General features: G+C 47.3%; 2 protein-coding genes across 8 annotated transcripts in view; both read left to right on the top strand.

The window, feature by feature from the left end:
• The window catches only part of LOC147128841 (thyroid hormone receptor alpha-B), an 88,865-nt gene extending 75,189 nt beyond the window's left edge, over nucleotides 1-13,676 (top strand). For all 7 annotated transcript variants that reach the window (XM_086015902.1, XM_086015906.1, XM_086015904.1 and 4 more), the window contains 6 exons: nucleotides 98-198; nucleotides 577-724; nucleotides 1,032-1,237; nucleotides 3,322-3,468; nucleotides 4,653-4,911; nucleotides 5,583-13,676. In XM_086015902.1, coding sequence (XP_085872028.1) covers nucleotides 98-198; nucleotides 577-724; nucleotides 1,032-1,237; nucleotides 3,322-3,468; nucleotides 4,653-4,911; nucleotides 5,583-5,833 — 1,112 coding nt within the window. In that variant the 3' untranslated portion in view covers nucleotides 5,834-13,676. The remainder of the gene's footprint in view (nucleotides 1-97; nucleotides 199-576; nucleotides 725-1,031; nucleotides 1,238-3,321; nucleotides 3,469-4,652; nucleotides 4,912-5,582) is intronic.
• Nucleotides 13,677-17,129: 3,453 nt separating this feature from the next.
• LOC147128840 (ATP-dependent RNA helicase DHX8) lies at nucleotides 17,130-25,352 on the top strand. Its single transcript, XM_086016959.1, has 22 exons — nucleotides 17,130-17,345; nucleotides 17,523-17,608; nucleotides 17,694-17,766; nucleotides 17,962-18,047; nucleotides 18,128-18,576; nucleotides 18,877-19,021; nucleotides 19,099-19,305; nucleotides 19,494-19,581; nucleotides 19,661-19,758; nucleotides 20,245-20,392; nucleotides 20,639-20,820; nucleotides 20,904-21,098; nucleotides 21,202-21,387; nucleotides 21,682-21,892; nucleotides 21,965-22,146; nucleotides 22,606-22,746; nucleotides 22,832-22,987; nucleotides 23,070-23,207; nucleotides 23,285-23,413; nucleotides 23,511-23,707; nucleotides 23,786-23,965; nucleotides 24,564-25,352. Exons 1-22 carry the CDS (start codon nucleotides 17,237-17,239, stop codon nucleotides 24,781-24,783), a joined length of 3,606 nt encoding a protein of 1,201 aa, XP_085873085.1. The 5' UTR covers nucleotides 17,130-17,236; the 3' UTR covers nucleotides 24,784-25,352.
• Nucleotides 25,353-25,494: the final 142 nt, after the last annotated feature.

Genomic DNA, 25,494 nt, shown 5'->3' with positions numbered 1-25,494 from the left:
ACATTCCAATGTGCGTTGATAGCAATTCACACATTGGCGAGTATTGGTATACGCATTGATTATTCCCGCGCGCTGATGTTCTCTCTTTGTGTGCCAGGGTACATCCCCAGCTACCTGGAGAAGGATGAGCCATGTGTGGTGTGTGGCGACAAGGCCACAGGCTACCACTACCGCTGCATTACCTGTGAGGGTTGCAAGGTACACGCACATGCACTACGCTCGATACGGTTTTTGGCTGAGGAGTTACGTATAATCAGGCCACGATTCTGGAGGGGGCAAAAAAAAAAAAGGACCAGAAAAAGATTGTTAGCATGTTATTGAATTCGAAATTGCTTTGGTGTCGAGTGCTTTGATTGCTGAGATACGCCTTTGTATCCCCTGCCCGGTGGGCGGAGGGTGATTGAATGCTGAAGAGAGGATGTGACCAAAATGGCTTTCCTGATAACAGCGCTCCTTCGAGTTTTGTGGTGAACCGATTATTTTCGCCGGCTTTCTATCGCTAGAGCCGCCGGCTGCTTGATCAGCACGTAATTGTTGTAATACAACGCCCCGTGTTCATGTGGTGTGCCGCCGCAGGGTTTCTTCCGCCGAACCATCCAGAAGAACTTGCACCCCGCCTACTCGTGCAAGTATGAAGGCTGCTGCATCATCGACAAGATCACGCGCAACCAGTGTCAGCTGTGTCGCTTCAAGAAGTGCATCGCCGTGGGCATGGCCATGGACCGTCAGTACCCGTCCCGTCAACGTTTATTATACACGGTGGTGCCTCGACTTAGGAGTGCCCCACCTTTAGGGTTTGCCCACGTAGGAAAGTAGTAGTTACGAGTGTAACCAAGGAAAGTATCCTCACCTCATGTGACTGCAGCTTAGTTGCGACAGTCTTCTTTGTGTTTAATCGGCAAGTGTAGCGGACGCCGATTCACGAGCTTGTCTTGAAAGAAATGACGCTCCTAGGTTTTGGCTACCACTGTATAATTTGCATGTTTGCGTCCACGCATGTAAACACAAGAGCGTCGTCTTGTTCCCGGCAGTGGTGCTGGACGACTCCAAGAGGGTGGCCAAGCGGCGTCTGATCGAGGAAAACCGGGAGCGGCGCAAGAAGGAGGAGCTGGTCAAGACGCTCCAGAACCGGCCGGAGCCGAGCGGCTCCGAGTGGGAGCTGATCCACATGGTGACCGAGGCCCACCGGCACACCAACGCTCAGGGCGCCCAGTGGAAGCAGAAGCGCAAATTCCTGGTAGGAAGCCCTTTCTTGACATTTGCCTTTCATGTTTTTCTTTCTTGGGGGGGGGGGGGGGGTTGCATCCTCCATTCCGCGTAGTCACTCGTGTGCTCAGGGCAAAAATGTTGCTTTGGTGCCATCTTGGTTGCAGTTTGAACGATTTGGAAAAGTAATCAAATGGATCTTTCCCTGCATCATCTTGAGTAGTTTACCACGCTGCATTCTCCGGCGTCAAACCGCCTGCCTGTCGGACGTCAACTGGAATCTTCCGTCACCCTGCTGTTCGCCGTCTAGCCGTGTGTCGTTTTGGGCGGTTTCTCGTGACTTGACAGAAAAGAGCACACAAACAAAATCTGCCTTTTGGCGTCAATCTGTGCGTTTTTCAGACAATGGTTTCAATTAGACAAGTATTTCATTTTTTTTATATATCTTTCCACGGAACAATACTGAAGGAATAAATGAAATGAATTTCACCTAGGGGCGTGCTCACTTTTGTTGCCGGCGGTTTGAACATGAATGGCTGTGCGAATGAGTTATTTGGGGGGAATAGTATATCTGCAGTTACAGACAAGTTGCGGACTCGCGTTTTGCCACAGTGTTGTCCCAATACTTTTGTGCGGTGGACTTTTGTCGGTCCGCCGGTGGGCCGATGGCAGCCGCCTGCCTCAAGCTGTTGCGTTAAAAAATGTCAGCCAACCAATATGGGCAACTGCTGCTTCCCTGGAATGGGAAGCTGCATCGCGAGGCCCTCGGAGACGAGCGCGCGAGCTCGTCCCCGCTCGGCGGGATCAACAAACGGCAAGAACAATAAAAGTGAGCCGCTGTCCCATCTTGACTTCATCCCTCGGTTATTTTCCGCCTCACTCTTCGGCGGCTTTATTCCCGCTAATCCTTCTGGTCTTCTAATTCCTCTCAGTTTTCCTCCTTCCGCTTTAATCTCTTCCCACCCTTTCTCTCTCTCCCGGCTCTCCGTCCCAAAGCGACGCTCCCGTCGTTTTTTTTCCTCGCCGCGCGGGCCTCGGCAAATCCTCCTTCGAGTTTGTGGGAGCTTGTCGGGTTAGCTGGGGTTCGCCTCCGTCAGCATCCTCCGACATCGCAGCCGAATTGTGTTAATGTGCCAAGGCTGCACTGTTCTCCCCAAAAGTGCTCGCCGGGGACCGGCGGGAGGAGCGAAGGCGGGGTGCGGGTGTCAGCCGTTGTGGAGGGCGGTTGCTAGGCAACTGGAAGGATGGGGATGGGTGTGGTGGGAAGGAGGCCCACGGGGATTACTTGAGGACGTGTGTGTGTGCGCGTGTCTTTTGCGATTAGGGCTGCCAAATTCAAGGAATTCTCGACATCGATCAGTAATTTATCGGTCATCTTTGTGTTATGGGCCAAAATGGACGTTTCGAGACATGCTTGAGTGAAGTGTGCAACCAAGCTAATGTGATGCCTTCACATGTGGGCAAGGGGAGCTATCTATTTTGAATGGGCGTCTGCTTATGGCAAAGCTCACACTTCAGGTTAGTTGTATGCTTGAATCTAATAACTAGCACAGTTCATCCCTAGGAATCCTTCTTTCCCGTGGAGAGTTTCCAGTTAGGAATTGTTCCACATTTCCCCTTTCTCAACTTCCCATGGAAATTTACCAGAATCTTTATGGACATTTCCCATTGCTTTTGCAACCCTGTTTACAACGCTAACTCATTCCGTTGTTGTACAATACTTTGACGCACACAACTAGATTGTTATGCAAAATAATCGCATTTTCTGAACGTTGCTCCCAACTAAAATGTGAATTATCATCGTCTGTCGTCGACTTTCAAATTCACTGCGTGTCTGTGTGTTTTCATTAATTAGCACCTCCCTCATTTGGAACAGCCAGCGTCATTGCCATCAATCACTTCCTCTTCCTTTTCAACAATTAGCTTAATTGTCATCAATTCACACCTCCTCATTTCAGCCTTTTTTTTTTTTTTCTTCTTCTTCCTCGCCGGTTGGTCTTGTTTCCTTTTGCCTTTAATCGTTCTCCTCTTCCATTTTGTTCCTTCACTGAGCGTCTCCAGCTCTGTGATTCAAAGCGTCGCCGTAACATGGTTTCGTTTGCGCTCCCCTCGCAGCCGGACAAAATCGGCCAATCGCCGGTGGCGCCCACGTCCGACGGCGACAAGGTGGACCTGGAGGCCTTCAGCGAGTTCACCAAGATCATCACTCCCGCCATCACGCGAGTGGTCGACTTTGCCAAAAAACTGCACATGTTCACCGAGGTGAGCGCTCCCACCCACCGCACCTGCCCGGTAAATGTCTCAATGCAGCAGATGAGAAATCTGTCCCAGTGGTCAGGAAAATCTTCATTGGGTTTATTATCCATCCATCCAAGGGACGTCCAGTAGCAGCCAGCGCAAGAGCACTTCAACATCTCCACTGGAAAAAAAAAAAAAAAAAAATGCTGTGCATCAATTTAATTTCTTCAAGTGGTTGCACGGAAAATAATCATCTGAATTCAGATACATTCTTTTGAAGTGGACTAGACATCTACTTTTATTTTGTGCAACCAGCTGACAAATTCTTTTTTATTTTCAGTGTAGTACAGGACGCCAATTACTACTTTCCTGTTAGCCAGGGCTTTGGCGCCATCTTGGGGCATTCCAGAAAGAGCACAGAAATTCCGTCTGCTCCCTCCTTTGTATTATAAAGTTGATATCGTGCGTCGTTGTTTTTCTTTCAATTTAAACAGCCCTTGTATTGTGTGCCCTTAATTTGTCAGTAACATGCTAGGACATTGTGAAATAGATGAAATTGATATAATAGATGATTAATAACGAGCATTAGTATTCAAAAGAGAGTGTCGATTTAAATGCCCGCCTCGCTGAATGTTTTATTCATGTTGGGAGCGTCGCAAGTAACATTTCGCATTCCTGCCAGCGAATGGAATCGCTTTCATTTACATGAATGTCCTTTTATTCATCAGTTCGTGTAACTTGGCGTGAATGACCTTAAAAAAAAAAAAGGAAAAAAAAACGATTGCGTGTCGTGGCGATTGCAGTTTGGTGGCGTGTGCGCGTCGAAGCTAGCGCAGTGGCGACAAATGCGGGCGACGCATCAAGCCGGCGGAATGAGAAATGGTCATTAAGGAGAATTAATTGCATAGTCCCAAGATTCATATGAGGCTGCTCGAGTGTGCATCCATCATGGGAATTGAATCTACATCAGCGCTCTTCCTGGCTCAAATTGAGGCAGAGGCGATGCCAAATTTATTCTGGTTACGCGTTTCCATAACTAATTAGTTACATTTTGTGTGCCTATCCCGATTATGTAACACCAGTGCATATGTTCCGTCACTCGGCAAGCCTGCTAAAAACGACCAAAACCTTGATCCATATTCGCCCCCCCCCCCCCCCCCCCCCGCCCCGCCCCCAAATGCCACCATGCCATGCGTCTCCCGGCCCAGCTGCCCTGCGAGGACCAGATCATCCTGCTGAAGGGCTGCTGCATGGAGATCATGTCGCTGCGGGCGGCCATGCGCTACGACCCCGAGAGCGAGACGCTGACGCTGAGCGGCGAGATGGCGGTCAAGCGCGAGCAGCTCAAGAACGGCGGGCTGGGCGTGGTGTCGGACGCCATCTTCGACCTGGGCAAGAGTCTGGCGCAGTTCAACCTGGACGACACGGAGGTGGCGCTGCTGCAGGCCGTCCTGCTCATGAGCTCGGGTTAGTCGGCCGTCTGACATCGTGCACATCATTTTTTTTTTTTAATACACATTAACACATTACAACATAACACAAAGATAATGACATTCAAATGTTCCGAAAAAAAAATAAATCTGCTATATTTTGCAGATTTTTCTGTCATAAATGTAAAACAAAGTATTATGCCTGGAATTCCTATCTTTGTTGTAAGCGTTAAGCTACCCAAAAAAGTGATTTTATTCATTACATATATTTTGAAGTTAATCGGCTGATTAGTCGGTTATCGCAATTTTATTCAGTCGTTTTGTCCTGTCATCTAAAACCGATTTCACGCTTCCCTGTTTGTGTGCTGCTGCCCGGTTTGCGCGCTGCTAATTCCGTTAGCCCGGCATTTTGCGTCGTTTGTTAGCACTCGGCTAGCGAACATTTGTAACACACACATTGCATGCATTCTCTTTCCTTTATGTTTAAATGTCAGCTGGAAACGAGATTAAACCAAATTGTACTCGTTTAGTTCGCTGCCACCGTTGAATGCTTGTAACTCACGACAGCAAAATTGTCATTATCTCAACAAAAAAAAAAAAAAAATTGTAAGTGGAGCTACCACTGTATTTCTTCTTAATTAAAAAAAAAAAAAAAAAAAAAAATGACTTCAGCCCAAACGACTGACCGTGCACGTCCGCTCTCCTCAGACCGCTCGGGCCTGACGTGCGTGGACAAGATCGAGAAGTGCCAGGAGACGTACCTGCTGGCGTTCGAGCACTACATCAACTACCGCAAGCACAACATTCCTCACTTCTGGCCCAAGCTGCTGATGAAGGTGACGGACCTGCGCATGATCGGCGCCTGCCACGCCAGCCGCTTCCTGCACATGAAGGTGGAGTGTCCCAACGAGCTCTTCCCGCCGCTCTTCCTGGAGGTCTTCGAGGACCAGGAGGTGTGACGGAAATGCTGGAAACAAAAATAAAAACAAAGGGGGCGGGGGACAAAAAACAAACAAAAAAAAAAAAAAAACCTTTCTGAACTGGAAAAGGACTCACCAGCAGGAAGTGGGAGAGGAGCAAAACAGGAAGTACAGTAGTGGCGGCCCTTCTGTCTGAGCATGCTGTCTCATTTTACGCCAACACACACACACACACACACCACACACACGCAGAAACAGCAGCCATAGCTCCTCTCAGTATTTCGCTCATGGTTCTTCGAAGCGTCCCGACCGGACGTGGATTCCTCAAGTCAATCTGAGCCGTTACAGTCCATCCCAAGTGACACCGGTGCTAACCTTCTTCAGACTACTCCATTTTTTTGGGGTGTTGACCATGGCTTCATATCTAACTTTTTTTTTTTTTTTTTTTTAAAGTCATCGGACCGGCGCCTGTGACGCACGCACACGCACGCACACACACGCAGCCTCACCTCAGAGTAACGTGAATGCCTCATTGGCTGCCTTGCACGGTGGCTGTTTTTTCTTTTGGGTGTGTGTGTGTTGTTTTGTTTTTTTGTTTTTTCTTTTTTTTTCTTTTGGGGTCCTAACCTGCGGGGCCTTTACAGAGTCCTCCTACAGGCTTCCATACACATTTGCCTTTTTTTTTTGTTTGTTTGTTTTTTTTTGTTTCAGTTTGTTTTTTGTTTTTTTTTATCATCTTAAAAAAAAAAAAAAAAAAAAAGACATCATTGAGTGCAGGCAAAACACGCCAGGAAAATGGCGACCATTTACCTCAAAAGTGGACACATACCCCCACTGGTTCCAGGCACTACCTCACTTCTATACACACACACACGCACGCACACATACACCTCAGTGATATTGGTTGCAAAGAAGTACCACAGAAGAAGACAGGAGGGCCTGCCATCTTGCTCTAAGACGGAGACCTTATAATCATATTTGGATTTTTGTTCTTTTTTTTTTTTTTTCTTTTTTTAAGAAAATACGGGACCAAAAGTCGTCTTTTTGAGATTTTGAATACACACGGAACACACACAAACACACACACCTCAAAGAAGTGGTCTAAAAGGAGAGCTTGGACGCCACATGGAGGAACATGAACCAGGGAGCAGCCGCGTTGTTCATTCCCACTCCGGAAGCTCCAACTGGCCCAACTTGTGACTCGGACAAATGGGAGACGAACAGGAGCACCAACACCCCCACCACCACCACCACCAGAGCCCCCCAACCCACACCCCCCCCTCCCTCTCCACCCCCACCCCCATCCCTACTCAGCCAGGCTGGTGAGTTGTTTGTGTTGCACCACTCACAACCGGTGCAAGTAAAAAAAAAAAAAAAAAAATTAAAAAGAGCGGCCTCCGTGTGACGGAGGCGGCGGGCTCAGCCCGAGAACTCGCAACTGTCAGTATTAGCGACCACGTCCATCCACCAATCAGGGGTGAGGAGGGGCGGGGCTTGAGCGCCACCTTTTTCCAAAGTAGGAAGTGGGAAGGGACCCTCCTTGTGAGACAAGGCAGACACCCTTGAGATATTGGGATTTAAAAAAAAAAAAAAAAAGTCAATGCAGGTTTGGAATTCCACAAGAGGGGAAAAGGCTGAGTGTGTGCCTGTTGGTGTGCGTGCGTGCGTGACACAAAAGTTGCAAAACCGCTTTAGCACATTGGTTCTCAATCTTGTTGGGTCCAGGGTTGCCATTTAGATTACCCACAGCCAAAGTAAGGTCATTGGTTTAGTTTTTTTCCCTCAAATGCGTGTGTGTGTATATGTATGTCTATATATATAATATATACACACACACACACACACTTAATCATATTGCTTTGTGGCCCCCAATGTGCATCCATTGGACCCCTGGGCATCCGGGGACCCCAGTTTGAGAGCCTCTGCTTGAGCAGGTTTAGCACAAGCAAAAATAAATGGTTCTAAATCCTTCAAAGAAAGAAAGAGATGACTTTAAAAGGACTCCTGAACAAAATCGAATTTATTTTTTCGCTTTTCCTCATTTTCTTGTTGCTTTTTGCGGGCGGGTAGGGGAAAACAAGGAGCTTTCGGACCACGCATGCAATGTAACCGCCATTTTGTCCGCGTGCGTGCGTACGTGTGCGTTTGTGTGTGTCGTCCGTCCCGTCCCCCCACCACCCCTCCAGAATCCCCCTTTTTGTCAGGAGCAACTTACAACCAACAAAACAGGAAAATGACCTTTTGTGTTGTTTTAAATGTTGATTTTTTTTTTTTTTTTTTTTTTTTTTTTTTTTTCATGATGAAATATGTCTTTGGAGAAAAGAAAACAAAAAAACAAAGTGAAAAAAAAAATGTATGGAACTGAAACACAATCTCGTCATACCTCACAAGAGTCAAAAGGAGCGCGGGAGTCTTACGTTTTTGTTGCAGGCACATGTGAGCGCTTGGGAACCAAACAACGTCGCGTGAACGCGACGTTGTGCGTCCAAGTGACAAAAGTTGTCGCCACCTGTCCTCGCACTCCATCGCCCTCTAGTGGCGCCCTTGTGCGGAGCCTGAGGGGCTCCACGGTGGTCTTGACTTTTGTCATGGCTGAGTGTTTCTGGTATTGAATGTAGCTGACAGGAGTGGGAGGGGGGCTGCACCCGAACCCCCCGCCCCCCCCCCCCCCCAAAAAAAACTTCCACACACCAGCAGAGAGGACGGCGCACACACAACACAACACACACACCTGCGCTGTTGTTTGTGTGTGTTTGACAAATGTTGTCTGTTCAACGCAGCCAAACCGTCCAACACATTAACTGACGTCACCTGACCTCCCCGTCCCTCCCTGAACCCCCCCATCTTTTCCCATTATAATGCAGGCTTTGTGTGTGCGTGTGCGTCTCTGGCTCAAATGACATGTAATGTTTCGTCGACGTGCCTCAATGTCGATTATGCAATTTTCCCTCCAAAGTGAAACATCATCTGCTCACTGCTGTGGTTGCCCAATCTGCATGCGCAACTAAATCTGACAACTAGCTGACAAAAAAAAAAAAGCCAGTTTCACTTAGCAACATGTAATTTGGAAGACATGTCTGTCATAAGCAGACCCGCAAAAAAAAGTCTCGACATCATGCCCAAAAAAGACACACGGCGTCTGCTATTTTTGTTAAGAGGCCATTTCACAATCAATTTGCTCATCTGGGGGTCCCTTTGAATTTTGTGGAAATTCAGCCCTCGAAGCCACTTTCACTTCTACCATCAAATTTGGTCGACATGTGTATCATGAGTAGGCGTGCAAAAAAAGCCTCAAGAAGGCATGGCCAAAAAGAGACAGGGAGCCTGTTGTTTTGCTTTGAAGAGGCCATTTTGAGGTCATTTTGTTGTCAAATCAGCCCCTGAAGCTACTTTTCCGTTCGGAACGTGAAATTTGGTAGGCAAGTGTATCATGAGTAGACCAAACAAAAAAAGCCTCAAGAAGCCATGCCTGAAAAGACAAAGAGACACAAACAGACATTTGGCTCAGTTATGGGGGGGTGTGGGGGGGGTTGCTTTGTAGTTTGGGGAAAAAGCCAGTTTCACTTAACATGAAATTTGGCAATCAGGGTTAGATCCACCCCACAAAACAAAAAGTCAAAACCAAAAAGACATAAACATAATTTGTACTTCAAAGGCGGACTACTCATGGAGATTTTGTCCAATAGCATCCACCAATGCTTAATTAACCGTGGCGATTTATTTTATTTTTTTTTCCGATTTTGTTGCGAGTGCCTTTTGGGTAACCACACGGCAATTTAGGCTAAAGTTGACTGCTAAACAGGATGCAGTTTTGTGAACTGTTCGTGTGCGCGTGTGCCTCAGTGCACTTGATGCTCTCATTGCTCGGTGGGCAGTTCCACAAAAAAATAGTCTTAGATTTAGCCCCCCCCCCCCCTCTAAATTCCCCGCCTCTTTGAGACATGTGCAAAGCTTTACCGTTTTCTACCCAGCGACCAAGTTAATGTAAAGAGCGCTGACGACCAAGTTCTATTTAGCGACATGTCGCGAATCTCCAACGAAAAGCACTTAACTCACAAGCACTTTGGACGCGCGCGAGCGTCTCGACAAAGACGAAGAAACAAACGGAAAAAAAATCGTGACGAGGCAAATGTGATTTGCATGTTTTGGGGGATTTTGACTTTGAAAGAAAGTTTACAATTTTAAAGGAGTGCAATAGGAAAGCAAGTCTTTTTTTCTAAGAAGCACGAATAATCCGGCGAGGGATTGTGATCCGCCCACCTGAGAGCAGCAAGGCCACGCCCACACGCACACGCAAATACACACAGACACACACACAAAACACTTTTTGTGACTGGGTAACGAAAGCTGTTGAAGGATTCTCTCAGGTAAAAGAACATTTTTTTAAATAAATGATGATGAAACTTAGATGGACACAAACGTTTATTTTGTTTGTCTTCATTCCGATGTGCCGTCGATCATTTGCATTGCTCCTTCCTACCGCCCCCTAGTGTCGGGGTGTCAAACATCATGTCCGTCATAAATGTCCTGTTTTTGTTTATGTGCTTTATTCCATTTTACCCCCACTGTGAATACATTTTATGTTGCAGCCTTATTGTAAAATAGAATTTATTTGTTTGTTTTTGTGTGTAGAACTTGGAGTACTTATGAATTTATTCCATTCTGAAATGAGGCTGTAACATAAAATGTGGAATCATGGCGGTTAATGCTCTCCGGAAGCACATGTTTAATTTTGAAAAATGACTACATGCCACCTTAAACACTTCAAACTAATCCTTTTTTTTTTTATGATCGTGATTCACCGTGGGGTTTTCATATTGATCGTCCGTGTTGCTAATCTTTTTCTTCGCTGTCGAGTATGAGATATTATTCCCACAAGCCATGAATCATCAGTCTTGATTTTTTTTTTCTTTTTTTTTCACTTGTTACACCAGCCTGCTTTTCTGCGTGTGTGACGTCTTTGTAATTGTGTTTGTGTGCACGTCTGGCGATGCCCAAACCCCCCACCCCCCCACCCCCCGCCATCACCCTCCTCAAAGCACCTTTTGAGGCCCGTCTCAAGTGTGCCCCACTTTGGAGGAATGTACCTAATCGTGTGTCCGCTGTGATTCCGGCCAGGCTCGTGAATGATTTTCTCAAGTTCCGAGCAGGTGTCGATGTCGCCAGCGCGGGTGTTTTTTCAGATTTAAGCTTGTCGCCGAGGAGATTAGAAGCACGCAGGAGATGAAGCGACGTCTGCATGACGTCGTCAGGTGCCAAATAATGATAGCGTAGATTTATAGGCGGTCTTTCGCGGGACTCAAGGACATCAACTCGTGGTTGTTGATGATACTGTTGAGTGCGTTGGCCTGACGGAAGGTGACAGTCGGGAGGGGGGGTTAACCTCTTAAAATGATGCGGCAAAAGGCTGCGTTCAGGAAGCCATTTCTTTGAAGGGAACTTCATATCTTGTGAAACTGTTGTTCATCAGTCTGGCCAACGTCTTCAAATAATCCGAATTTGACGATATTCACGTATGATATTAACAGTCGTAGTTATTTTTTTTTAATTCATGTATTGTGATGATTTTATTGGACCGCGATTTACAGCTCACAACCCCCCAGAGCCATTTCGAAAACTAGTGAATTTTTACTTTTAGGACAGGTAGTTTTCAACAAAAAAAACAACAACTAAACAACAGAGAGCACTTAAAGGAGCGGCTGGGAATGAGACAGCTCAGAATGTACACAAATGAGAGTATGACCTGGAGATGCTTTATAGTCTGCTATACATATGCAAATGTTTGTCAGGTGGGAAAAAAATATTTAACGGCTGCTCAGGTTGAAAAAGACGGGCCTCAAAGTGTGCTTTGAGGAACACCCCCTTAACCTAACCCCCCTCCCTGCCTCCCACCCTCCATTTCTCTTGTGTCCCGCCTAACGACGACATCCGCCACACACGTCCGTCCTCAGTCGTATGCAAAGCCGGCAGCCCCAACTGAAGGGACGACAAGCGCAAACAAACACTCTGTAGCAGGTCCGTGCCGCCTCACACGACACCAGCAAAGTCCAAACACCTCTCTTGACCTCACGTCCACCCGCGACGTCTTCTTCTTCTTCTTCTTCTTCTTCTTGTTCGCTTGCTTACGCCGTTGGCCACGCGGGAAAAGACGACGCTCGCGTGCTCGTCTTCGATGTTTGTGTGTCGCACTAACGTTGTACTCAAATGTGTGTCCGCTGTTTGCATTCGAGAAAAAAAAAAAAAAAAGACGCCGGCTCCAATGTGCGCTCTGCAACGCGAACACTGCTGTGTTTAAACGGATTTCAAACGCGCTGAACTCCTCATTTGCAGATGTCAAAGCGCTCCTTTGGGAAGTTCTCCTTTCCCCCCCACCCCTTTGGGTTTTTTTTTTTCACACAAACCACCTCGCAGAGATGCTCTCCAATCCGTCCCAAAGGCGTCAGTGCGACCACGGCCTGGCCCTGCACGCACTCAGGGAGGTTAGACGGAAGGTGCCAAAGACCGTCAAGTGTGTCAGCAGGCAGATGTTCTCAGATTACATACGAATAGAAATAAAAAAAAAAAAGGACCCTAAAAAAACAAGTCTTCTCCTCTTGGATCCACTGCAAAGGCTCCAAGAAGATAAACTGTGTGTGGTCCAGGAGGTTTTCGTGTAGTTGGCATCCCGGGGGAAAGCTCCAAAATTGGAGGCAGGACAGTAGAAAAGTGGTTCATTTTGAACTTTCACACAAAACCCAGCAAAAGGTGGATACTGCCATGTCCATGTGCAAGTTAGTCTGTGTGGGAAAACAAATCTAGTTAATATTCTGGGAGAAATCCTTCAAACTGGCCCATCAAGAGACAGAACAGTTGAAAAGTTGTTCACTTTTCACACAGAACCCAGCAAAAGCAGGATTTTGCCATGTTTCTGTGCAAGCACTGCAGCATTGCATCCAACAATCTGGTGCAAACATCTGCCTAGTGTGCGGAAAATACATTTGGTGCCGCGGGAGAAATTGGTGCATCAGGATGTAACAGATAAGCCACATTTCAAACAAAACCCAGCGAAGCAGGACGTTGCTGTGACTTGTGTGCAAGGTCATACAATGGTACAGCAATATCCCACAATCAGATAATTCAACATTTGGAAAATAATTGTCCTATCTGAGCCTGGATTTTTTTTTTTTTTCCACCTTGACTTTCACACGGAACACAGCGAAGCAGCCTGTTGCGGCTTCTTTCACACGGCACATCCAAAAATCGTCTTATCTCGCTTCAACGGCGGCACATGCTGGTCACAAGGGTGCACCGAGTCCATGTGGACACAATTAGTCTTTCAGGAATTGACAAAAAAAACCTCTGCAACTTTTCTTTGAAGCGCCAGCCAGTTGGGTGCCAACACGCATTTTTTTTAATTTTATTTTTTTTATTTTTTATTTTTTTAAATAAGTTGGGGCCCAAGCACAGGAGCAAATAAACAAAAACAAAACGCGCAGGAAAACCGGCCGCCGATCTACTGTGATGTCCTCATGTAAACAACAAAAAACACGCTGGACCCTTGCCCACCTGCACCTGACCACCACACACACATAAACACCCCCCCCCCCCCTTGTAAGGGGGCGGGGTCAGGTGTGTGTGGTGGTCCGCGTGTGACAATCAGCGTGTTTGTGTGTAAAATGTCCATGTGTTTTGTTTTTTTTGTTTGTTTTTTAAAAAAAAAAAGCTTTTATTTGTGGGTCAGGATTTTCAAAGGAAGATATTTTTCTGGTAATTGTGGCTGGTCTATTTGAATGATATATTTATGTAATAAATATGTGACTTAAGTGGCTTCTCAGCGCCTCTCTGGTCTGTTGCGTTTGTTTTGTTTGCAATGATACACTAATAAATTGAACCTCAAACATCACAGCTTTGACAATTGCTTTCTGTGGACCTAAACCCGATAGAGAGCGCAGATCTCCTCTTAAGAGGAGACTTGCGCTACTGAATCGCTCTCACATGGTTATGTGAGGAAACGAAAGCTAACGAAATAATGACAAGTAAAATTGAAAAAACATTGTTGTCGACAATTTTTTTTTTTTTTTAATCGGTATTGGGGTGCATCTGTACAGAAGAACGAAGGAATTCTCTAGTGATTTGTTTTTTTCTCACTAGCACACACTACTGAGCTGCTCTCACACTCACGCTACTGATTTTTCTAAAATGCTCTCACACACTACCGATTTGATTCCCCCTAGCCTGCTCCCATCTGCGATGGAGAAACTAGATGCATGGATGGGCGTTGAACTCAGTGTATAGTTGTGGGAATGTTGTTGTCAAGTGAAGTGGGCCATGTGGAGGGTGGTTGGTGGGGGGGGGGATCGTTAGAGGGAGGGGCGTGAAGGATGGGTGGGGGCTGTCGTGGGGGACGTGAGCTCACTCGGGCAGCTTTCCTCTCTGCCAATCCGTGCGTTTGCTCTGGTTCTGGCCCCGCCCTCTGGACACGCCCTTTTGTGTACCCCCCCCCCCCCCTCCTCCCCCCCTTCTTTCCCAGCACACACATTTCACGCTCCCTGCTCGGTCGTTGCGGGAATTTTCCACTGGGCCGAAAGGGAAGGCGGGCAGCCAGCTGCGCTTCCCAGTGGGCACCACACTTTTGTTGTCTTGTTTGTTGGGCTTATTTCATCTCTCTGGACGCAAGTGTTAAAACCCATGCGCACTCCTCTCCCACATGACTTTTTCCACTCGCTCGTCCGCGCCGTCCAATAATGCATGAGCACGCCATGTGCATGTGAGGCCTGCGCTTATGTAAGACGCCCCCCCCCCCCTCCCCCTCCTGCCCCGGTGCACATACGTGCGCCCGCAAATCAGGTCAGGCGAGGACGACGCGCCCAGACAGCTCAACCGCGAAGTACACTTCAGTACAGTATAGTACAAAGTGTTTACTCAAATGCTCTCACACGCACTACTGAAACACTCATGCACAAACTATGTTTGTTTTTGTTTTTTTTTCCGTTTTTTTTTGCCAACACATTAGCAAAATGGACTCACATTAGCTACTGATTTTTTGGGGGGAGATGCACACGCTACAGAATTACTGAATTTGCTGAATTAGCTACTGAACTGCTCTCACACATACAACTGAAATGCTCACACGCAATTCTGGAACACTCACAAACACTCCCCCCCCAAGCTACTGAAACACTCTTACACACTATCCATTTTTTGCACTACTAAAACGAACTCACACATACTGAAAAACTCTCACTTACACTATGGAATTATTATGCTCACACAATGCTACTGAAAAACATGAACACGTTTTTTTGGGAACATTTTTTGTTCAGATGCTCTCTCATTCACACATTATACGAAGGTGCACTCACTGTGTACACAATACTGATCTTTTTTCGCTCACATTCACGACTAAAACACTCATACATACCAGTGAAACACTCTCTCACACTACTGACATTTACAAGCAGTAAACATGGCCCGTTTGGGTACATAAACACAATTGGATTCAAAAAAATGATTTTATCGATACAAAGGCAACGTTGTTTTCAGGGCTGCTTAGTAAATAACCATTGGAGCTTTTCACACACGCTTCTTCTCTGAAAAAAAAAAAAAAAAAAAACCAGCATATGTTTGTTGACAGGCTCTGAGCTAGCTATCAAGCACATCTTTGGCTGCGGGTACAACAATGAATTTCACACGCAGCGCATGGCGCAGGGAGGCATATTTGGGAAGGTGCCCTGTGTTTGAAGAGCTTATGCGAGACTTGTGAGGAATGAAAACGTCTTTGTGCTGGAAGCTTCTCAGGCAATAACACACACAGGAAGGCATCAAAGTAGTGTCGGCGGGAACAAAAGGTAACGCTATCAACCAAGAAAGTGCTTCCTGACGCCTCTTTTAAAGGCGTTTGTGATTACTTTCAACCAGTCGGCATGTATTGCTCCCCGCTATGTGGCTGCACTTTCTGACAAAGTGCTGCCTGACTCCCATATCACTCACCAGGCCAGGGCCCGCATTTTAAAGCCACACACGCTCAAAATCACAGACACTATGGTGTAGAAAGTGAGCACGATGACCCCAAGTGGTCAAAAATAATACCATATACCTATTTTGTATTAGTATTGTGCATATTTAGATTACTTTATTTGAAGCATTTATTTTTCGGCTAGTACAGCTGTACCGTATAGTGAGTCATCTGGGACAGGCTCCACCTCCCCCATGACCCTAATGAGGACAAATGTGACAGGAAATGGATGAAAAGACTTCTAATTTATATCTTCAAAGCTATGAAAACTGCTAATGTTCGGAGTATAAAACATGACGTTGTTCAAGGAAAAGTTATCTGATTAAGATGCTTATCATCATGTGTTGCATTGGAATTGTTGTCATGCTACAGGCCATCAAAGTACAGTCAGGAAGTTGTTAATGTGACATTTTAGACGTAGTATGTCCAACGCACCATAACAGCGTTTAATAAGTAGCACTACAGCAGTGGGAATGTGAGCATTAGTTTCGCGTCCACATGACAGAAGAGGGTGCAACAAGTGTAATCTCAGGACAAACTAAAAGGAGATGGATGACCGGCAAGGACGGTCGCAATCCATCACGTCACGGACACAGTTGCATTTATTAGTCAAGTGCATGTGCGGTGCATCATAGCGGCCCGCTGTGACATTCTCTCACTGTCTGCAGATACAAAGTGAGATCAAGTCATGGAGCTCAAGATTGCACGGACCCGATTCATTGCTCACAGTCAGACTTGGATTGTTGTGTTTGATCGTTTCCTCTCTGCGCGTACGCTTCATTTCCTCTACTGGCAGCACAATGGAGGGACATAATTCAAGTCTGTGCAGCCTTTACATGACAACAAACACTAACGTGCAGCCATATTGTTTGCACGAGCCCCAATTAAGATTGCGCACTTAAACTTTGATTGTCCTCTGAAAAATCCATATGGAGGTGGTTATTACGTTGCCCAGTGGGGCAAAAGTGCAGAATGGCCTGCTCACATAAACGTTTTCAGAAATAGGCAGATAACTACGGTAAATAAGATTTACTGGGATGTTTAATTGGCACTTGATGAGTGGCCAGACCATCCCCAGACACAACTATTACAAGCCAATTTTCCATAATTTACTTAAACTTGAGATGGAAAAAATGACCAACCAGGTGTGAACTGGACGTAATTATCTTTTTATTATTATTGAGAGAACTATTAATTTAAATGTTTCGCGTAGTGCGAAAAAAATAAAATTTGTACTGTACTCATAAAAGCATTTTATCGAAGGTTCTTCGGAAGCAGTGAGGGCGCCATCTTGTGGATAAAACCTAAGTCCGTTTGTCCAAAAGATGGCGCTCTTACGTATTTCCGTCTACGCCGGAAGCGGAAGTAATTCCCCGTAGGCTGTGATGTGCTAGCATGTGTCGCTAGCTTCTGTTGCGATCTAGCGAGAAAACAAGAACCGAGCAAAGATGGCAGACGTCGACGTGGACGAGCTCTCTCAGCTCGAGTTTTTATCTTTGGTGTCCAAAGTGTGCACGGAGCTCGACAACCATCTTGGAATCAGCGATAAAGATTTAGGTTTGACCACCACACCGAAGACTCGAGCTAGCTCGCTATAGCTAATGTGGCTCCAGCTAATATTGACTTGTTTTGTATCGTTGTGTTGCATGTTCAATTTCGGGTTCAGTAATCCCTTTTGTGTGCGACTTTCTTGCGATGGTAAGTTGATCAAATGTTTTCTTGCTTGTGTTCCAGCTGAATTCGTCATTAGTCTCGCGGAAAAAGAACCCACCTTTGACGGTTTTAAAGCTATCCTGTTAGAAAATGGAGCCGAATTCACAGTAAGTTCGTCTTATCAAATTTGTCACACGACATGACAAATCTGTTGATTGTGATATTTGTGTTGACCTTATGCTGTCATGATAGGACTCCCTCATTGGCAACTTGCTCAGGCTTATTCAGACCATGAGACCTCCGTCCAAATCGTCCACAAGTAAAGGTGATTTATCATTTAGCTCCTCATAATTCTTGTCACGTTGGTTAAATTCATATTTACGTTTGCTTAAGTGGTTGAAAATAGTAATAAGAATCTTTTTTTATCATCATGTAGCATTGTCTCTTGTGTTGGTTGCTCTTTGACATGGCAGTAGAAATATAGTCATGAAAAATGAAACACTTAATGTTGTCATCACAGCCTCTGAAGTTCAGAAGCCAAAGTCAGAGAAGGAAAGGCTGAAGGAGCTGTTCCCTGCGCTTTGCAGACCAAATGAAGCGCCACCGGTATGAGCTTGACAACACGACTTACCCACTGATCACGTGACGTGTGAACCTCGAGCACAGAGCGTTTGTGCCTTCCTCAGAACCTCCTGGACGAAGAGGACGTGAAGGTCGCGGCCGACGCCATGAAGGAGCTGGAGATGTTCATGCCCAGCGTCAGCGGCACCGATACCAAAAGCGATCGGAGCCGCACGGAGAAGAGCAGACGCCGCAGTCGGAGCAGAAGCCGGGACCGACACAGACACCGGGACAGGGACCGCAGGAGGCGTCACCACTCCCGTTCGCGCTCCAGGTCCAGATCCCGCTCCAGAGACCGCGATCGCCGCAGTGACCGCGAGCGCTCCAGGCGACGAGAGCGGTCTTCCCGCTGGAGCGAGCGCTCGCCCAGCCCCCGCCGAGATCAAGACCGAGACTGGAAGGACAAACACGTGGACCGCCCGCCCCCGGAGGAGCCCTCTGTGGGTGACATCTACAACGGAAAAGTCACCAGCATCATGCAGTTTGGATGCTTTGTGCAACTGGAGGGCCTCAGGTCTGTACTGCATTGCCAATCGCTGTGCTTAGCACGGAAGCAGTGGCGGTCTTTGCCCCTTAAAGAAACAGTCCCCTCGCTAATATAGTTGAAGTTACATCAGCCAGCTCTACTGATTCTGAAAGGCCTGAGCAGATTTGATTGACAGGGCAACACAGAGGCTGACATCTGATTGGACAAAAAAAATGTAACATCCACATTAGCCGATGGAAAATGCTACAAATTACCCTTTTGATCTTTTTTTTTTTTTCAAATGTAAAGTACATTATAAACCAAATGTATGCTGCTCTCCTCCTGCAGGAAACGATGGGAAGGTTTGGTGCACATTTCGGAGCTGAGGCGAGAAGGCCGAGTGGCCAACGTGGCCGACGTGGTCAGCAAAGGGCAAAGAGTCAAGATCAAAGTCCTCTCCTTCACGGGCTCCAAAACCAGCCTCAGCATGAAAGTGAGCGAGGGAGCCTCGTCGTGACGCGCGGGGAAGTCTCGCCACTCGTCGTCACTGTCCGTCTTGCGTCTTTGCAGGATGTGGATCAGGAGACGGGCGAGGACCTGAACCCCAACAGGAGGAGGAACGTGGGCCCCGACGGCAGCGAGGAGGTGAACATGAGGAACCCCGACGGGCCCAGCAACCTCAACCTGGGCCCCGCCCGTGAACTGGAGCAGGACGACACGCTGGAGAGGAAGAGGCTCACCAAGATATCCGATCCAGAAAAATGGGAGATCAAGCAGGTTGGTTGAAACATGTGGAATACATTGCAGTCGGATACATATCAAAAGAATTGGATTGCAAAATATTTGAGTCAAGAAAAAATGCCCTGAAAGTGCAAGGATGGGCTTTAATGAATATTTTATTTAAAATTTTTTTTTAAATAACAGTCACTGCTGCTGTCTATAATTAAGACTGATTATTCCCTCAGATGATCGCCGCCAACGTTTTATCCAAGGAGGAATTCCCAGACTTTGATGACGAGACGGGGATCCTTCCCAAAGTCGACGACGAAGAAGGTAGCAAAGCGTCTCGTGGTCCGCTCAGAAACCGCATGAAGACGTTGCGCTCACTCGATCTCGCGTCTCACTTTGCCAGATGAAGACTTGGAAATCGAGCTGGTGGAAGAGGAGCCGCCGTTCCTGAGGGGACACACCAAACAGAGCATGGACATGAGCCCCGTCAAGATTGTCAAGGTGCCGCAACTAGCGTTACGGCACTCACGCGCTCTTGTTATATAAAGCGGGCCAGCCGGGTTTATCACTTAATCAAAAAAAAATATTTGACGTATTTATATGTGTGTGTCAGGACAGTTAAAAAAAATTCAAATCAAAATTAAAATTTTGCCACCAAAGTAATTCTTGATAAGCAGTTCGACAACAACTTTGTTCTGGGCTTGGAACGGATTGTTTTTATTTCTATTCATTTTAATGGGAAAATTTGCTTTGGTTGCAAGTTGCGGAATGAATTTGTGAGCCGAGGTTCCACCACACTTAAATCGGTGAATTTTTCAAATGTCAATTCATTATCATCTCCTGCATGTTTTAAAAACAAGTCAACTTTTTATTTGAAAAAAAAAAAGAAAGTACTTTTATTTTCCCACAGAGGGAAGCTTTCCAGTCTTTCAGGTGAAGCCGCGGGTGTGCTAACGTGTGTGTGTGTGTGTGGGCGCGCGCGCGCAGAACCCCGACGGCTCGCTGTCGCAGGCGGCCATGATGCAGAGCGCTCTGGCCAAGGAGCGGCGGGAGCTGAAGCAAGCGGCGCGCGAGGCCGAGATGGACTCCATCCCCATGGGCCTCAACAAACACTGGGTGGACCCGCTGCCCGACGGTAAGTGCCGCCCGCTTCATAGACGCGCATCGATGCAGACGCGGCGGATGCATTATTACGAGCGGCGCGGCGGTGGCGATCTGCCGATGTCAGCTGCGGTTTCCAGGACGCGATACGCCTCGAGCGCCATTCCGATCATCACAAGGACATTTGATTTTGCCTTTAGTCGAGAGGGTCGTAAACACAACAGTCGCAATTCCTACTTTGCCGGTCTCCCGCCGCTTATGGAAAAATCCTGCGTCCCAGCCGACGGCAGGCAGATAGCGGCCAACATGCGCGGCATCGGCATGATGCCCAACGACATCCCCGAATGGAAGAAGCACGCCTTCGGCGGCAACAAGGCGTCGTACGGAAAGAAGACGCAGCTCTCCATCCTGGAGCAGAGGGAGAGTTTGCCCATCTACAAGCTGAAGGAGCAACTCATCCAGGTAGGCTCGTCCGTCGCGCTCAAGTCGCGCCCCTCGCCCGGACCGGCTTGCCGAGCTCCCGTCCCGTCGTCCCCTCGCCGCAGGCCGTCCACGACAACCAGATCCTGATCGTCATCGGCGAGACCGGCTCGGGGAAGACCACGCAGATCACGCAGTACCTGGCCGAGGCCGGCTACACCACGCGGGGGAAGATCGGCTGCACGCAGCCCCGCCGCGTGGCCGCCATGTCCGTCGCCAAGCGGGTCTCCGAGGAGTACGGCTGCTGTCTCGGACAAGAGGTGCGCGTGGCGCTTTCTTCTTCAGCGGGCACGTCCGACTTCCCGTTTTGGGGTCCTTCTGGAAATGCGTGTTTTTTTTTTTTTTTTGCTTCTCCCTCCGCAGGTGGGCTACACCATCCGCTTCGAGGACTGCACCAGCCCCGAGACGGTGATCAAGTACATGACGGACGGCATGCTGCTCAGGGAGTGTCTGATTGACTCGGAGCTGGGCCAGTACGCCATCATCATGCTGGACGAAGCCCACGAGAGGACCATCCATACCGACGTCCTCTTTGGGCTGCTCAAGAAGGTTCGCCGCGCGCCGATTTGTTTTTTTGGACAGCATCTTTTCATCTACATATCGTCCAAATTGATTTTTTACTTGGGCGCCAATGCTAACGGGCTAAAAAAAAAAAAGGCGATGTTGGATATATCAGCCCAAATTGATATGCTGTCTGATCATCTCTGCATTGCTCAAATGATGCTTTAAGAAATAGACATGAAAGTTTCGGCTTTATGTGCTTTTCTTGCATTATCGCGCAGTTATTTTTTTTCGTCCTTTTTTTTTTTGCCGCTCTTTTTAAAAATGTCATTTTGTTGGCAGACTGTGCAGAAGCGCACGGACATGAAGCTGATCGTGACGTCGGCCACGCTGGACGCCGTCAAATTCTCGCAGTACTTCTACGAGGCGCCCATCTTCACCATCCCCGGCAGGACGTACCCGGTGGAGGTGCTCTACACCAAAGAACCCGAGACCGACTACCTGGACGCCAGCCTCATCACCGTCATGCAGATCCACCTGACCGAGCCCCCTGGTACGTAGCGCTCCGCCCAGTCTGCCCCCGCCCAATCGGCAACATCGTGACGTCGTCCTCGTCCTCCTTCAGGTGACATCCTGGTCTTTCTGACGGGTCAAGAAGAGATCGACACCGCCTGCGAGATCCTCTACGAGCGCATGAAGTCTCTGGGCCCCGACGTTCCCGAGCTCATCATTCTGCCGGTTTATTCCGCGCTGCCGAGCGAGATGCAGACCAGGATCTTTGACCCGGCGCCGCCAGGCAGCAGAAAAGTACGTTCGCGAATCGACTCAGGCGCCCACTTGATTAGGTACAGATTTATTAGCTTGCAGTGGCTAGCCTAGACCAAAATTCTACTCTAGTACTGTTATTTTTGAATAAAGTGTAAGAGCAACAGTATAAAGTAGTCCTCCAAATAATTACTTGAGGAAGAGTAAGTCAATCCTGTATGAAAAAATAATTTGAATACTGAGTAAGTAGTTTTTAATCAGAGCATGGTCTAAATCTAAAATATGAATATGCTAATTCGCACCGTCAAAAAGTACAAATAATTACTTGATTAAAAACGACTCAAGTACCTAGCGACTCGAGCAGCTTTTTTGTTTTTTCAAATCAGAGCACGAAGGTCCACTAGGTGTGTGCAAATTGGCCACGCGCCATGTAAATGAGTCGCTGCTCTGAAAGTCCGCAAGGCTTTTCCAAACAGCCCACTTTGTGTTTGTTCCCGTCAGGTGGTCATAGCAACCAACATCGCCGAGACGTCGCTGACCATCGACGGCATCTACTACGTGGTGGACCCCGGCTTCGTCAAGCAGAAAGTCTACAACTCCAAGACGGGCATCGACCAGCTGGTGGTGACGCCCATCTCGCAGGTAGCTCGTCGCCGCCGCCGCCGCCGCCGCTTCGCTACTCCCTGCCCGCCGCGCTCGTGGTTCCAACGCCTTTGAACTGGCACAGGCTCAAGCCAAGCAGAGGGCAGGCCGCGCCGGCCGCACGGGTCCCGGCAAGTGTTACCGCCTCTACACGGAGCGAGCGTACAGAGACGAGATGTTGACCACCAACGTGCCCGAGATCCAGCGGACCAACCTGGCCAGCACGGTGCTCTCGCTCAAGGTACGCGCCCACCGCACACGCGTGACGTCGCGTCGGCGTCGCCCACCTGCGCCGTGAACACCTTTCGCGCCCTCTCCGGCAGGCCATGGGCATCAACGACCTGCTCTCCTTCGACTTCATGGACGCGCCCCCCATGGAGACGCTGATCACGGCCATGGAGCAGCTGTACACTTTGGGGGCGCTGGACGACGAGGGGCTGCTCACGCGGCTCGGGCGGAGGGTGAGGAACAGCGCCGGCCGCATTCCTTTGACTGGGTGTTCTCAAAAAGTCCTGACGCGCGCTGCGCTCTCGCCCAGATGGCCGAGTTCCCTCTGGAGCCGATGTTGTGCAAGATGCTGATCATGTCCGTGCATCTGGGCTGCAGCGAGGAGATGCTCACCATCGTGTCCATGTTGTCCGTGCAGAACGTCTTCTACAGGCCCAAGGTCAGACACCAGACACATTTGTTTTTTTCTTTTTTTTTTTTTTTTTGAAGACTTCATCATGAACATTTTTTTTTTTCCTTTTTTTTTTATGTCACAGGACAAGCAGGCCTTGGCGGACCAGAAGAAGGCCAAGTTCCACCAGCCCGAGGGCGACCATCTCACCCTGCTGGCCGTCTACAACTCGTGGAAGAACAACAAGTTCTCCAACCCTTGGTGCTACGAGAACTTCATCCAGGCTCGCTCGCTGCGGAGAGCGCAGGACATCCGCAAGCAGATGTTGGGCATCATGGACCGGTACCTGTCGTTACACGCGAGCACGCGCCCCCGAAGATTGGTCAAATGATGGTGAACGTCTGACGCGCTGCTTCTCAGACACAAGTTGGACGTGGTGTCTTGCGGCAAGGCCACCGTGCGGGTCCAGAAGGCCATCTGCAGCGGCTTCTTCCGCAACGCCGCCAAGAAGGACCCTCAGGAGGGCTACAGGACGCTCATAGACCAGCAGGTGGTCTACATCCACCCTTCCAGTGCTTTGTTCAACCGACAGCCCGAATGGTAAGGGAGGGGGGAGACATCCAATAAGCATTTTTTTTTTCCTCCTTAAATTATTTGTAAGGTATTTTAACTTGCTGAGATTTTATGACTGGTCAGTTCAGTTTAAAATAAGAATTACCCGAATTCTCAAGTTGTAGGTCATATAACTGCTTGAAGACTATTTTTTTTTAAAGGCTAGCTATATGTTGTTTTAAGATATCTTGCCAAAACACAATTTTCTGTTATTGCGGCATATCAATTTGAATTAAGTTATAAAGTACTCGTTTTGTGACCTAAAAAAACACAGGCGTCTTTAAACTAGACTAGTTGATAAATAAAGTATGGAAATGGGAAAGTTATCGTATGGAAAAATATTTGTTAGCATTTTTATATTTCTTGACATAATAGTATACTAATTCACAATAATGAAGAAAAATGATTGCATGATTGATTTATTTACTATTTAACATCATATTTTTTTGTTTTTATTTTGCAAGAATGATCAGTTTTTTTTTGTTTTTTTTAAACCTTTTTTTTTTTTGTAATAAACATGATTTGCCTTGCTTTAAGATATTTCATCTTTTTTTACGGGTTGAGCGCTTTCCCTTTTCGTCCTCAGGGTAGTCTACCACGAGCTGGTGCTGACCACCAAGGAGTACATGCGCGAGGTGACCACCATCGACCCGCGCTGGCTGGTGGAGTTTGCGCCCGCCTTCTTCAAGGTGTCCGACCCGACGCGCCTCAGCAAGCAGAAGAAGCAGCAGCGCCTGGAGCCGCTTTACAACCGCTACGAGGAGCCCAACGCCTGGAGGATCTCCAGAGCCTTCAGGCGACGCTGACAACTTTTAGCCAGCGTGGTCACTGAGCTGACTTTACATTTAGACTTTGTATTCTTACCTGCAAAAAAATTTTCAAAAAATACGTAACATCTTACCTTCATTATTTTCAACAGTTCATGTTATGCTGTCATATGATGAAGTCGCTCTTCTGTTTGCAAGAAAATGTATATTTATTTGATTTGTCAGTAGTAAAAAACATCCAACACTATCCAAGAATAGTTTTTTTTTTTTTTTTTTTAATGTTCTCATCTGTGAATAGAAATTTGTTACTTGGTCGTCAATGTATAAAACTTTTTATTAAATCCAAAGTGGTCTTAATGTTTATTGTGTGGGTGTGAGGATTGGATGGGACTGGGGACAGTTGTAATTTACAGTGAAACTATGAACTTATAAACAAGTTAATATGTAAATACATGCTATTCAAGGTGTCAAATCAAGTAAACTGTTTAATAGGGAGATAAAAGCACTTTAAAATGCTGGATGAACCTGGAAGCATACTTTCGTTAAACACATTGTGTAATTTCCGTCTTTGAAATGGATTTCGTGTGAAATATAAATGTAGTTTTAAATGTTTTGTGTTCATTATTTTTAGTACATTTCAATATATTTTTCTCGTAGGAATTTCGATACTTTCATGTATTTCATTTCTGGTCAACAGAGGGCGACTTACGTGCAACCACTTGGTTTCGGATAAGCGAAGAAGAAAACTCA

This window comes from Filicampus tigris, chromosome 19 (assembly GCF_054856515.1).
Source record: "Filicampus tigris isolate MCC_2025a chromosome 19, RoL_Ftig_1.0, whole genome shotgun sequence".
Classification (NCBI taxonomy): domain Eukaryota; kingdom Metazoa; phylum Chordata; class Actinopteri; order Syngnathiformes; family Syngnathidae; genus Filicampus; species Filicampus tigris.
This window is presented reverse-complemented; position numbering and strand designations above follow the sequence as displayed.

Excerpts from the sequence above, each read along its gene's own strand:
- LOC147128840 (XM_086016959.1), top strand. The coding sequence starts at position 17,237 with ATGGCAGACGTCGACGTGGACGAGCTCTCTCAGCTCGAGTTTTTATCT. Across the intron at positions 18,577-18,876 it reads GTGCAACTGGAGGGCCTCAG|GAAACGATGGGAAGGTTTGG; the intron begins GTCTGTACTGCA and ends CTCCTCCTGCAG. Across the intron at positions 21,893-21,964 it reads CCACCTGACCGAGCCCCCTG|GTGACATCCTGGTCTTTCTG; the intron begins GTACGTAGCGCT and ends GTCCTCCTTCAG.